Source organism: Solanum lycopersicum, chromosome 6, assembly GCF_036512215.1.
Source record: "Solanum lycopersicum chromosome 6, SLM_r2.1".
Lineage (NCBI taxonomy): Eukaryota > Viridiplantae > Streptophyta > Magnoliopsida > Solanales > Solanaceae > Solanum > Solanum lycopersicum.
The window spans coordinates 28706877-28719910 of record NC_090805.1 but is presented as its reverse complement, the minus strand read 5'-3'; the positions used below and the strand labels follow the sequence as shown (position 1 = coordinate 28719910).

General features: G+C 36.7%; 1 protein-coding gene across 1 annotated transcript; it reads right to left on the bottom strand.

Moving 5' to 3' along the window:
* Positions 1 to 10132: 10132 nt before the first annotated feature.
* Positions 10133 to 10996, bottom strand: LOC138349320 (uncharacterized). Its single transcript, XM_069299643.1, has one exon. The coding sequence runs from the start codon at positions 10994 to 10996 to the stop codon at positions 10133 to 10135; it is 864 nt and encodes a 287-aa protein (XP_069155744.1).
* Positions 10997 to 13034: the final 2038 nt, after the last annotated feature.

The following is a 13034-nucleotide window of genomic DNA, read 5'->3' as shown; positions in this document are numbered from 1 at the left end:
TTTCAGTAGAAATACCGAATAGAGAGAGTCTCTTTTGTGGTAGTTAGTCCATCACAATACAGATGATAGAGAGTGTGCTAAGTGAGTTCAGACTCCTAGCTTGGGTATCAATAAGGCAATGTGAGCTCTACTGAGGGTGCTGTGATGGTTAATGGGAGCGTTGGCATTCCTAGTGTTGATCTAGCAGGCTCTGGGAAAATGGATCCACCACTTCTTCAGATGTCTTTGACACATATGTGCCACAAGTTTTCTTCACCCTATGTTTTACTTTTGATTTTTGTGCTTGGGGACAATTTCACCTAAGATTTTTTGTGGTGGGTAAATGGATTGTGAGTGATAGGGAAAAGTCATAATAACCCAACTTAAAATCCTCTTTTCAGGTTTTCTCTTCTTTTTTATGTTCTTCCAAGAGACTATTTTTATTTTTGTTGAACTGGCATGTTTAGGAATGTATATATAGAAATAAATAGAAAAATTAAAAGCATGATGACATAAAAAGCATAAAAATTGATGAAGAAAATGATTCCCATCCAAAAAAAATTGAAATGTTCTAGATCTTTAGGCCCAATTAGTTGAATGTGATGGATCGTAATATGATATAATAAGGAATTGATTTGACTTCATAACTTAAGCTAAAACTTAAACTAGGTAATCAAAAACTCTAATGATGAAACAATGTACCAAGTGTGTATGAGAAAATCTTGACATATAGTATGTGGTAATCTAGAACTTGCCTTTTTAGTCTTGCTAAGATAACATAGGCTAGAAGTTTGAAAACGATCAGAGGTTCTTGTTTCAATAAGTCCAAATCAAGACTAAAATGATCCAACCAAATCAAATAAATGTTCTCTTTGATCAAAATATTTGAGCGTAATATGGAGCACTTCTTTCCATTCACCAAACTCGCCTTTCCTAAACGAATTGTTTTGACCTTGGTCCATCCTTAGACACGTTGCACGTAGAATTAGTCGAAAAGCTTAAGTTAGGGGTGGATAATTTAAAAGGTTAGTTTGATTTTAGACCTGGTCTGGCATCGAATATTGTTCACCTTAACTCATGTTAAACACATAATTTGTGGGTGGCTGTGAAAAAGGAAACCGAAAGGAAAAGGGTATGAAAAGAATTTTGTGTTGAAAAGAAAGACAAAAAAGAAAAAAAATGTGAATTTGTGCGAAAGAAGCAAAAACATGAAAAATAAAAGTGCTGAAAGAAATAAAGAAAAATACACTGAAAGAAAAAGAAGAAAGAGAAAAATAAGAGTTATAAAGTCAAAAGTCACATCTGTGTTGAATAGATTAAGGGAAAAAAATGAATAGATGTCAGGAGCAGGTTGTGAAAAGAGGTAATAAAGCTAATGTGATGTCAAGGAGGGCTGAAAGTCACTAAAAAGTACTCAAATGTTCCATACCTGACCTTGAGCCTACGTTACAAGCTAAAAAAGTCCTATCTTGATCCTAGCAACTAGTTTGGAGAGTCCAAGCAGTGAAAATAAGGGCAAACATATGGTATTGAGCACAAATTGTACTTGAAGTCACTGTGGAGCGTGAGTGTTGAATGAATCCTAAAAACTTGAAAGGCATATCTATTGTGTGTGCAAAAAAATTTCTTTTGAAGTCAGGGTGCTAGTTACATTGTTGGAGAAATGATACCTTGGTGATTGTAAAAGGTGTATGTTGGATGTATGTTGGTCAATCTATGTCATGCTTTGATCAGTATGAGTTAGCTTGTTGAGTCGAAATGAAGAGATTTGCACTAAAAATAATATGGATTGAAAAGGTCATGCGATTGCTTAAGTTTGTTTGTTTGCTTCTACACAATTGTGGTTTAGAGTTTTAGGGTGTCACTTGAGGACAAACAACAAGCTTAAGTTGAGGGTGTTTATATACTGTGAGTTAATGGTATTTTTGATCCATTACACTTAGAAGTTATGTGTGTCTAGGGATATATTGTATTATAAATAAATTATTTTGTATCATGTTTGTAGGAAAAAAGCTTGGCATGCAGTTGATGGAGACGATAGCTAAAATTATGCAGAAGAAGCAACTCACGGAGTGATCCATGGATTGTAGGCCTTGTGATGGACAGTCATTGGGTAGTCATAGATGGAGCATCAGGAATTCTAACAAAAGGTGGAACAAATCAACTAACGGACCATGATCGACTCATGGTCCATCCTGCACATCCTCGATGAGTTCAGAGAGTGAAGTTCTGCTACCTAATGAAAAATCCTAAGTATAGAGCCACGGAAGGGGACCTACGATCCATAGGTTGACCCACCCTCCATAGGTCGAGTCTTCACTTGAAGCCGCGTTCCAGACAACTTATTTCCTTATTTTATTTTATTTTATTTTTATTGAGGATATATTTTTTAAGAGTTATAAACCTCATTTTTGGGGTTAGACAACAATGTATACTTTTATTTTTTGGTATCTTTGGAAATTAAGTTGCAAACTTTAGGAATTCGATTTTCTTGTTTAGGTTTATGAGATTTTCACTTCGAAATTCAATTGGAGATTTCGGGTTTCATCTATTCTAATCGTAAGTTCATGACTTCTTTTTATCAAAACATGACTTGTTTTCCTTCAAGCATGAGTAGCTAAATACACAACTAGGTTGTGGGATTCATGAGAAATTAACAACATATGAATAATAATTAAGGAATCCTTGAATCCTTCCTATTGAGATGTGCTTGTAACTTACTAAAAGTTGTTGATTGTAGTGTTTATGCATGTATCGGCAATTATTTCGCTTAGAGATACCTAACTTACTAACTTTTCATGTAAAACACTAGGATGAGATTACTATTATTTTGATTACCATGTTAAGAGCTTGTGGGGAATACATACACCCTAGTTTCTCTATTATATTGATAATTTAAAGTTCGAATCATGATTACTTGTTACTTAAACAACAAACTATTACTTGCATACAAAAATCTCCCCTCCCCCTCTATTTACTTGTTTTGACTAAACAAAAATAATACTGAGTTAAGTTCAAGTCTGAACAATATTCCTCGTGGATCGACCCCAACCAATAAGTTGGAATCTTTATTTGACAACAGTTGATATTACTTCTTTAGGGGGGATGTAATTTTATCCCATCACCACCTCAACTAACTGATTCCTTCAAAGAACTTTTACAGAAGCAACTTTTTTATTTCTCCACTTCTTGACTTACCGGTCTAAAATATCAAATGAAACTTCTTCATAAGAAAGATTCTCCTCAACTCCCAAAGTTTCTAAGGGGACTATAAATGTCGGGTCACTAACACATTTCTTCAATAAAGAGACATGGAAAACTCAATGTTCTTATGTCAATTCATTAGGAAATTCTAGTTAATAAGCAACCTTGCCAATACGCCTCAAAAAATCTAATATGGGCCCATATATCGTGGACTATGCTTTGCTTTTTTCCAAACCTCATCACACCTTTATGGGTGAAATTTTCAAATAGACCCAATAATTAACATCAAATTCAAGATTTATTCCCCTAACATTGGCATAGGACTTTTGTCGACTTAGATCCATATTCAACCTTTCTCTAAGAAGGCAAACTTTCTCCGTACCATCAGTACCAATTATGGGACTATCAAAGAAATTTCACCAACTTCAAACCAACCTATATGAGATCTAAACCTCCTACCATAAAAGGCCTCAAATAGAGTCATACCAATACTTGAGTGATAGTTATTCTTAGATGCAAACTCAATCAAAGGCAAGTGATAATCACAATTACCTTTGAAATCAAGCACACAAGCTCTCAATATATCTTCTAAAGTTAGATAATACGCCACTTGGCCATCAATTTGTGGGTAAAATGTCGTACTAAGCTCAACATGAGTACCGAGACCCTTTTGAAAAGATTTTTGAAACTAAGAAGTGAATTGGATACCACAATCAGAGATAATGGATAAGGGTACTCCATGCAACCTCATCATTTCTTTCAAATACAACTTGTCATAGTCATCTGTCGAATGACAAACCTTGACAGGAATGAAATGAGCTGATTATTCACAATAACACAAATCAGGTCATATTGTCGTCGGGTGTGAGGCAACCCAACAATAAAGTCCATGTTCAAGTCTTCCCAATACTAAGTAGGAATGCTAATATTTTGGGATAAACCTCCCCATTTTTGAAGCTCAACTTTCACTTGTTGACAATTAGGGCATTTAACAATAAATTCCTCAATATCATTCTTAATCGTATTCCACCAATAGATCTTCCACAAGTTACGATACATCTTGATCGATCCTAGTTGTATGGAATATCAAAAACAATGGGCTTCTAACAAGATCTGTTATCTCAAATCATCCACATTAGGAACACAAAAAATATCTTGATATCAGAGTAAACAATCTCCCCCTTGGGAGAAAGCCTACACCAAATTTTTAAGCACCACTTCCTTCAATTCCAGGAAATTTGGAACAAGAACTTGCTTGTCTTTTACATCTACCACAAAAGACGATTCTGAACTATTGTGATCCAGAACAGCACCCTTGGTAGAGTCCACTAAATGAACATCCAATTGGTCCAATCTATGAACATATTGAACAAACTCTTTCTCATTTTCTTCAGTGTGAGCAACACTACCCATGGATAATAGACTAAGAGCATCCACGACCGTATTTGCCTCATGTTATGGTATTTTAATAATTCAAGGCATCTCCTTTAGAAAAGATTTAAATATTTTGGATTAAACACATGTTGCAAACTCTTATGGTAGGTAAAGACATCCACATGAACACCATACAAATAAGTCCTCCAAATCTTTAAGCCTGAAACAACCGTGCTACTTCAATGTAATGAGTCTCATGATTCTTTTAATGAGTCTTAGTAAGTGTTAGGGTCATGCCTTCATTGTAGCACGGATGTTCTAGGGTCATGTGCTAGGGTCATGCCTTCATTGTAGCTTGGTAGGGTTAGTATTATGTAATGACCCTAGACAATACCCCACGAACATCCCATAATACTAACCCTACCAAGCATCCCTTAGAAACTACCTTGTCCACACATATTACCTTTACATTTCATCACATTCTATGATCATAAGTGAAACAGATGCATTCATGTACAACATTCGGATATAAGGATATGTTCACCTCAACCATTATCCATTTACCATATAGATTCTCATATTACTTCATAATTAGAAGGAACCTCCCACGACACCTTTTTAGCGCTACTAGTGCAATGTACAAGTGAAGTCCCATACCTCCACTCGTACTTAATAAACTTATTAAGATATTGTTAAATCCAGGAATCGGCGGTAGCGGCCTCTTCGAGGACTAAGACTTCCCTTTTAGCTTACATCATTACATTCATAGGTCAAATTTAGCGGAAATTTAAAACTATTCATTAGTCCTAATTGGAGGTTTACATAGACCTCTACATACACATAGTATATATATCGAGTATATATTGACCCTTCGTATGGGAAGATTACTTAGTCTTATACTTTTATTGTACATAGATATATATAGAATATAACACAGTCATAATAGTCATCTTATATCATAACCATCTAATAAGAGTATATCAAATTGGGCCTGGACCATACATCAAAGTAGAATTGTTTCCTATGGGCTATAAAATGTTTCATACTAAATGGAAAAGAAAGAAATATATAAGTATTAAACTCAAAACCACTTCATTAGCTAGATAGTGTCATCAGCCTTGGAAAGTGAGGACCTACCCTACATGGATGAATAAGAGATTCAAATCTTCTTCAACTCGTCTCTAAAATCCCTTCAACGATCGGAACCTAAAATGTTGGGGAAAAGGAAGAAATGGGGTTAGTACACCACTTGTACTAAGTATGATACGATATGCACAAATATCATGAAAACATGTTAAAATAAGACATTTCAATAAGTATGCAATTTACTTTGAAAAACTTTATGCACATTCAACAAGACCATACCAAATCAATAAGACATAGTCATTAAGTCATAGGCATGTACATCACAAAACCAACAATACATAGCATAGTCAAAACAATGAACATATCAACATATTTGAATATAAATTCAATATCCCTCAATCATCAATTTATAGCTTCAACAAGCATGAATAAGAGTACATTTCAACATAATTAAAGTAAGAACATCAATCATGACCCTCTTTAAGTACACTTGTGCAATAACTAAGCAAAGCCCCATAACCTTACTTATTCAAGTAAATCTATCAAGAACCATAGCCAATGTCCAACCTCATCTGACATAACTCCCCTAGATTGTCTTCAGTGGAGTTCTTCACTAAAGAGAGAAGAGAGAAGGAAGAGAGTTTGGTTGTGGGGTTATGAAAGTTTTTGTTAGTCTTAATTAGGTTAGGACTTTATACAGGGTGTTAACTAAGTTAATTAGAACTCCCTACTATCCCAACTAATTAAATTACCCTTTAATTATTTAATTGGAACAAACCTAAAACGTACAGAAAAGTCAGGCCCTCACAGACGCGATCTCGACCTACGGTCAATCAGTGAGTCGATGATTCCTACCCCCTTTCGTGTTGTACTTTGTCAAAGAGTTCAAAGAGTGGTACAAATAGACCATTAGTCAAAATGGCTAAGTGTTTTTCGACAGATGGAATCTACGCCCCGTCGATCCACACACGCTCAGTTATTCCCCTTCGTAGGTGAACACTGCCAAGGCAGTCTTGACCTTAAAACACATGGGTCCTCCTCAAGGGTCCTTGGTTGGTCCTTGGGGAGTTGTACCCAGACGTTTTGACTATGAAGCAACTTAAACACATGTTAGACACCTTTCCACCAATTTTCATCATTTTTTTACTTCTAAAATCTAGTCAAATAGGCTAAGGCAGGCTAGTACCTCCTTGAACTAGTTTCCGAACGTCATGGATGTTCTTGGACGTTTTGGTTTCTATACTTTAATGACTTATATTCATTTATATAGACCTTAAAATAGTGTCTAAACCTTATGGCACCTATGTTACGCTCTAGAACACGTCTTACATTTTTTAGGTGTTACATTATCCCCCCCCCCCTTTAGGAACATTCGTCCCTGAGTGACACAAAATATTTTGAGGGAATTAATAGACTCAAAACTAGCAGCCCAAACAACAATAATACATAAACACATGAGTTACAATATCAATCATATCATTTACACAAGGTAATTCAAAAAGTTTCAATTACCACACATAAGGCTCAACATCACATTATGAGGAATATTTTTCTCACAATAACAAGATCTCAACATAGCATTTATGAGTCAATTATTCCAAAGTTCAACTTACCAATAATCTACATATCATTTCATAAAGACTAACCACATCAAAATGCGCAACATAACTCAAAACAAGCAAAATTGCCAATTATTGACATACTTCACTGTAATTCATTGTAACAAGATCCAAAAATACACATTTTGCAAGACTTCATCAAAAATCAAGAAACTTCAATTTATTTGTCATTATTTTCATTATTAATAAGAAAAACTAACCTTATTTATCAAATAGATGAGGGTACGGGGCTTCATGTCGGCCTCGGCCTCCCATGTTGCACCCTTAACTAGGTGATTCTTCCATAACACCTTTACGGAAGCCACCTCTTCAGTCCTTAACTTCTTTACTTGCCTATAAAGGATTTGAACCGGAACTTCCTCAGAAGAGATATTATCCTTCACACCAAGACCCTCAATAGGAAAAATAGACTCGGGATCACGATATACTTCTTAAGCATGGAAACATGGAAAACCGGATGAACCGAAGCCAATTCACTAGGCAACCTTAGCTCATAGGAAACCTTACCAACCCTTTTCAAAATTCTTAGGGACCCACATAAGGAGGACTCAACTTCCCTTTCTTGCCAAATCTAACCACTCTTTTAATAGGCAAAATTTTCAAATACACTTTATCACCTTCTTCAAACTCTAAATCTCTCCTCCTATGATCGGCATAAGACTTTTGCCGACAATAGGATGTTTGCAAGCGATTCCTTATAATAAGAACCTTCTTATAAATAAAGTTGGGACTCAAAAGTGAAGACTCAACCACTTCAAACCACCAAATAGGAGACCTATACCTCCTACCATACAAGGCTTCATAATGAGCCATGGATATAGATGAATGGAAACTATTATTGTAAGAAAACTCCACCAAAGACAAATTCTTATCCCAATTTCCCTTGAAATCAATAACACAAGCTCTAAGAATATCCTCAATGGTTTGAATAGTACGCTCTGTTTGACCATCCATTTGGGGATGAAAAGCGGTGCTTAGCTTCACCTTAGTACCCAACCATTCTTGAAATAACCTCCAAAACCTAGATATGAATTTTCCACCAGATGATGGATAAAGGAATACCATCGCGACACACAATATCATCTATGAAGATCCTTGAATATCTTTCGCTGAATAAATAGACTTAACTGGAATGAAATGAACGGACTTGGTCAACCTATCCACAATCACCCATAACGAGTCATATTGCTTTTGTGTCTAAGGCAAATCTACCACAAAGTCCATATTTATGTATTCCCACTTCAAAGTAGGAAATTCGATTTCTTAAAGTAAACAACCCGGCTTTTGATGTTCGTCTTCAACTTGTTGGCAATTTGGACACTTAGCAATAAATTCCGCTATGTCCTTTTTCAAACCTTCCCACCAAAATACTTCCCAAAGGTCATGATACATCTTAGTTGAACCTGGATGAATGGAGTAAAGGGACCCATGGGATTTCTCAAGTATCCGGTTCCTCAAACCATCTACATTGGGAATACACAACCTTCCTTGATACCTCAAGACACCATCCCCCCTAAGGAGAATGACTCATTAAGCTTACCAAGAACCGATTCATTTAACTTCATCAATGATTTATCAAGGTTTTTCTTAGACTTCACCTCAACCACCTATGATTAATCAAAGATATGATAGACCATAAAACCACCATTCAGAGAATCTTCTAATCTCACGCCCAATCTAGCCACCCTATGAACATCTTTAACTAGGTCCTTATTGTCTTCATCTACATGAGACACACTACCCATGGATAAATGACTTAGAGTATCCGCAACCACATTGTCCTAGCCGGGGTGATAGAGAAAACTCATGTCGTAATCTTTCAACAATTCTAACCACCCTATTTGTCAAAGATTCAACTCCTTTTAAGTAAACACATATTGGAGACTCTTGTGGTCGATATACACATCAACATGAACACCATACAAGTAATCTATCCATATGTTCAAGGCAAATACTACAGCCGCTATTCAAGATCATGAGTTGGATAGTTTCTCTCATGCACCTTAAGTTGTCTAGAACCATAGGCTACCACATTCTGATGTTGCATAAGTACACACCCTAAACCCACTCAGGATGCATCACAATACAACGAAGAACTTGTTCCCTCTGGTAAATTCAACACTGTAGCGGAAGTAAGCCTATCTTACAAGATTTAGAAGTTTCTCTCAGATGCCTCCGACCACTCAAATTTCTTACTCTTTTGGATCAAAGTAGTCAAGGGAGATGCAATAGATGCAAACCATCCATAAACCTCCAATAATAACCCGCTAAACCCAAGAAATTGCTAATGTCAGTTGGAGTCAATAGTCTATGCCAACTTTTCACTACCTCAGTTTCCTTGGATCGACCTTAACTCTCTCATTAGATATGATATGACCAAGAAATGCCACCGACCTCAACCAAAACTCACACTTTCTATACTTGGTAAATATTTGATTCTCTTTAAGCACTTGTAATACCACCCTCAAATGGTCCATATGCTCACCCTCATTTTTTGAATATACCAAGATGTCGTCAATGAGGACAATGACAAAAGAATCTAGGTAACTTCAAAAAACCCTATTCATGAGATCCATAAATGTCGTCGGGGCATAGTGAGGCCAAAGGACATTACTAAGAACTCATAGTGACCATATCTAGTCCAAAATGCCGTCTTTGGTATATCTTTACCTCTAACCCTAAGTTGGTGATACCCTGACCTCAAGTCAATTTTAGAAAAGTAGCTTGCCCCTTGGAGTTCATCAAACAAGTCGTCAATCCGAGGGAAAGTATACTTATTCTTATTGAGTTGGCGATAATCAATGCACATTCGAGGAGACCCGCCTTCTTCTTCACAAACAATACCGGAGCACCTCATGGAGAATACTAGGTCAAATAAAACCCTTGTCTAGTAAATCTTTGAGTTGAGCCGTCAACTCTTTTAGTTCAGTCAGAGCCATCTGATAAAGAGGAACTGAAATGGGATTTGTATTCGTTAACAATTTGATACCCAATTCAATCTTCCGTTCGGGACGAATACCAAGAAGATCATTTGGAAATACCTCCAGAAATTCCCTCACTACGAGGACCAACTCAATGGGAGGAATTTTGGAGTCTAAATCTTGGACTCTTACATTATGGTATAAATGCCCTTTAGAGATCATTTTACAAGTTTTCAAAAACAAAAATATAAGACCTCTAGGAATAGAGTTTCCCCTCTTCCACTCTAAAATGTGCTCATTTGGAAAGTTAAACTTCACCACCCTCATTCTATAATCTATAGAGGCAAAGCAAACATGCAACCAATTCATACCCAATACGACATCAAAATCAAACATATCAAGTTCTACTATTTCAACATAAGTAACTCTATTGGGAAACTTTATAGGATAATTTCTATGCACCCTCTTTGCAACAACCGACTCACCCACCGAGGTAGACACCATAAAGGGTTCATTTAGAATGTCGGATAAGATTTCAAACTTCTTAGTTATCAAGGGAATAACAAAAGATAATGCAGCGCCCGGATCAAGTAAAGCATATACATCAATGGAGAAAACTTTCAATATACTAGTCACCACATTGGCAGAAGTCTCTTGTTCACCCCTAGAGAGGAGAGCATAGAAGCGATTCATCTTCGGAGCATCATTAAAACCACTTGATTGAGCTTGACCACTACCCTTGTCTTGACCTCTCACATTTGGGCAATCTCGAACCTTGTGCACACTTTTACCACAACCAAAACAATTATCCATTCTTTTAAGACAATCACCATAATGCTTCTTGCCACACTTTCCATATATTGTCTTCTCTGTTGGTGACCTAGTACTCTTCCCTTTTTAGGATTAGGGTTAGTCACCCTATCATCCCTAGACTTTGGAAACATAGAAGGAACTTGATTAAAAACCCTCTTCTTGAACCTATTTCTTGAATCTAAAGCCTTATGTTTGATGAACCAGCATTAGAAGATCTTGCCCTCTTGGCATCTCTACTCTTCCTCTTATCCCTTGCCTCTTCCACTTGTTGAGCATGAACCATGGGACGAGAAATGTTCATATTGTCATGTAGCATAGCCGAATGACACTCTTCTTGCAAGTCATCCGACACTCCTATCACAAAGTGGTTCATTTCATGCCTAGGGTCGAAAACCAAAGAATGAGCATAATTTGACAATTTAGTGAATTTCAAGGAGTATTCAAGTACATCCATACCTCCTTGGTGAAGGTTAATGAACTCCACCACTTTAGCTTCCGTATTCTTCCTAGAAAAGAATCTATCAAGAAAATCCTTCTGGAAGACTTCCCAAGTCATCGGTCCACTCCTTAACGGCCTATTGCCCCTCCATTGGACATACCAAGTTTGGGACACATCTTTGATTTGGTAAGTGGCTAACTCGGCCTTCTCACTAGTAGACAACCCCATAGAATAGAGGATCTTATAAATTTCATCAAGAAATCACATAAGTCTTCTTCAACCTTGGACCCATAGAAAGTAGGAGGATCCATCCTAGTGAAGTCCCTTAGACGAAATGCCATGGTAGCAACTTGTTGGTTTGCCCAGGTTACAACCTCCCGATTAGCATGGGTCGTCATGGCTTGCGCTTGAGTAGTGGCGGCTTGTGATTGGGTAGTAATTCCTTGGGCCATTTGAAAAAAAAACAGCCCTTATGTCACCATCCATCAAAGGATGAGGATTAACTGGAGCTTGGTCATCATTAGCTTCTTCAAGAGGAGGAACTTGATCACCAGGGGGAGGAACTCCCGCACTGGCAATCTCTTCCTCAAGTCTACATGTCATGTTACTTCGAGTATTCATTGCCTATAATCACAATAAAAGGATTAGATGCTAAAAGCACATAGAGCTAACACTCTAGAGGAACAATATTGGACTTCCACGAAAGTGAGAGTTTCCCAAGCATCCCATAGATTTCTATTCATAAGTGTGGGGCACTCCACAATTATGAGTACTAATCTACATAGACGTAGTTGAGAGAGACATTGACTAAAGGATATTTAACCTCATCCTCTAATACCAAGTTTGTCACATCCAAGAATACCCCCTTAGATGTAATCAGCGTTGTCACCCTCTTCGAGGACTAAGACTAGCGTCTTAGCTTACATCATTACATTCATAGGTCAAATTTAGCAAAAATTTAAAACTATTCATTACTCCTAATTGGATGTTTACATAGACCTCTACATACACATGGTATATATATCGAGTATACATAGACCCTTCGTATAGGAAGATTACTTAGTCTTCTACTTTTATTGCACATAAATATATATAGAACATAACACAGTCATAATAGTTGTCTCATATCATAACCGTATAATAAGAGTATATCAAATTGGACATATCTCATACATCAAAGTAAGAATGCCTCACATGGACTACACAATGTTTCAAACTAAATGGAAAAGAAAGAAACATAGAAGTCTTAAACTCGAAACATATCCATTATCTAGATAGTGGCATCTCCCTCGGAAAGTGAGGACCTACCCTACTTAGATGAATAACAGATCCAAGTCCTTTTCAAGTTGTCTCCAAAATCCCTTCAACGACCAGAACCTAAAATGTTGGGGAAAAGGAAGAAAAGGGGTTAGTACACCACTTGTACTAAGTATGAGACCATATCAACACATATCATGAAAACATGCTTAAATAAGACATTTCAATAAGTATGCAATTTACTTTGAAAACCTTTATGCACATTCAACAAGACCATACCAAATCAAAAAGACATAGTCATTAAGTTATAGGCATGTACATCACAAAACCAATAATACATAG

Coding starts and splice junctions, on each gene's coding strand:
- LOC138349320 (XM_069299643.1), bottom strand. CDS start 10,996: ATGGATAATTGTTTTGGTTGTGGTAAAAGTGTGCACAAGGTTCGAGAT.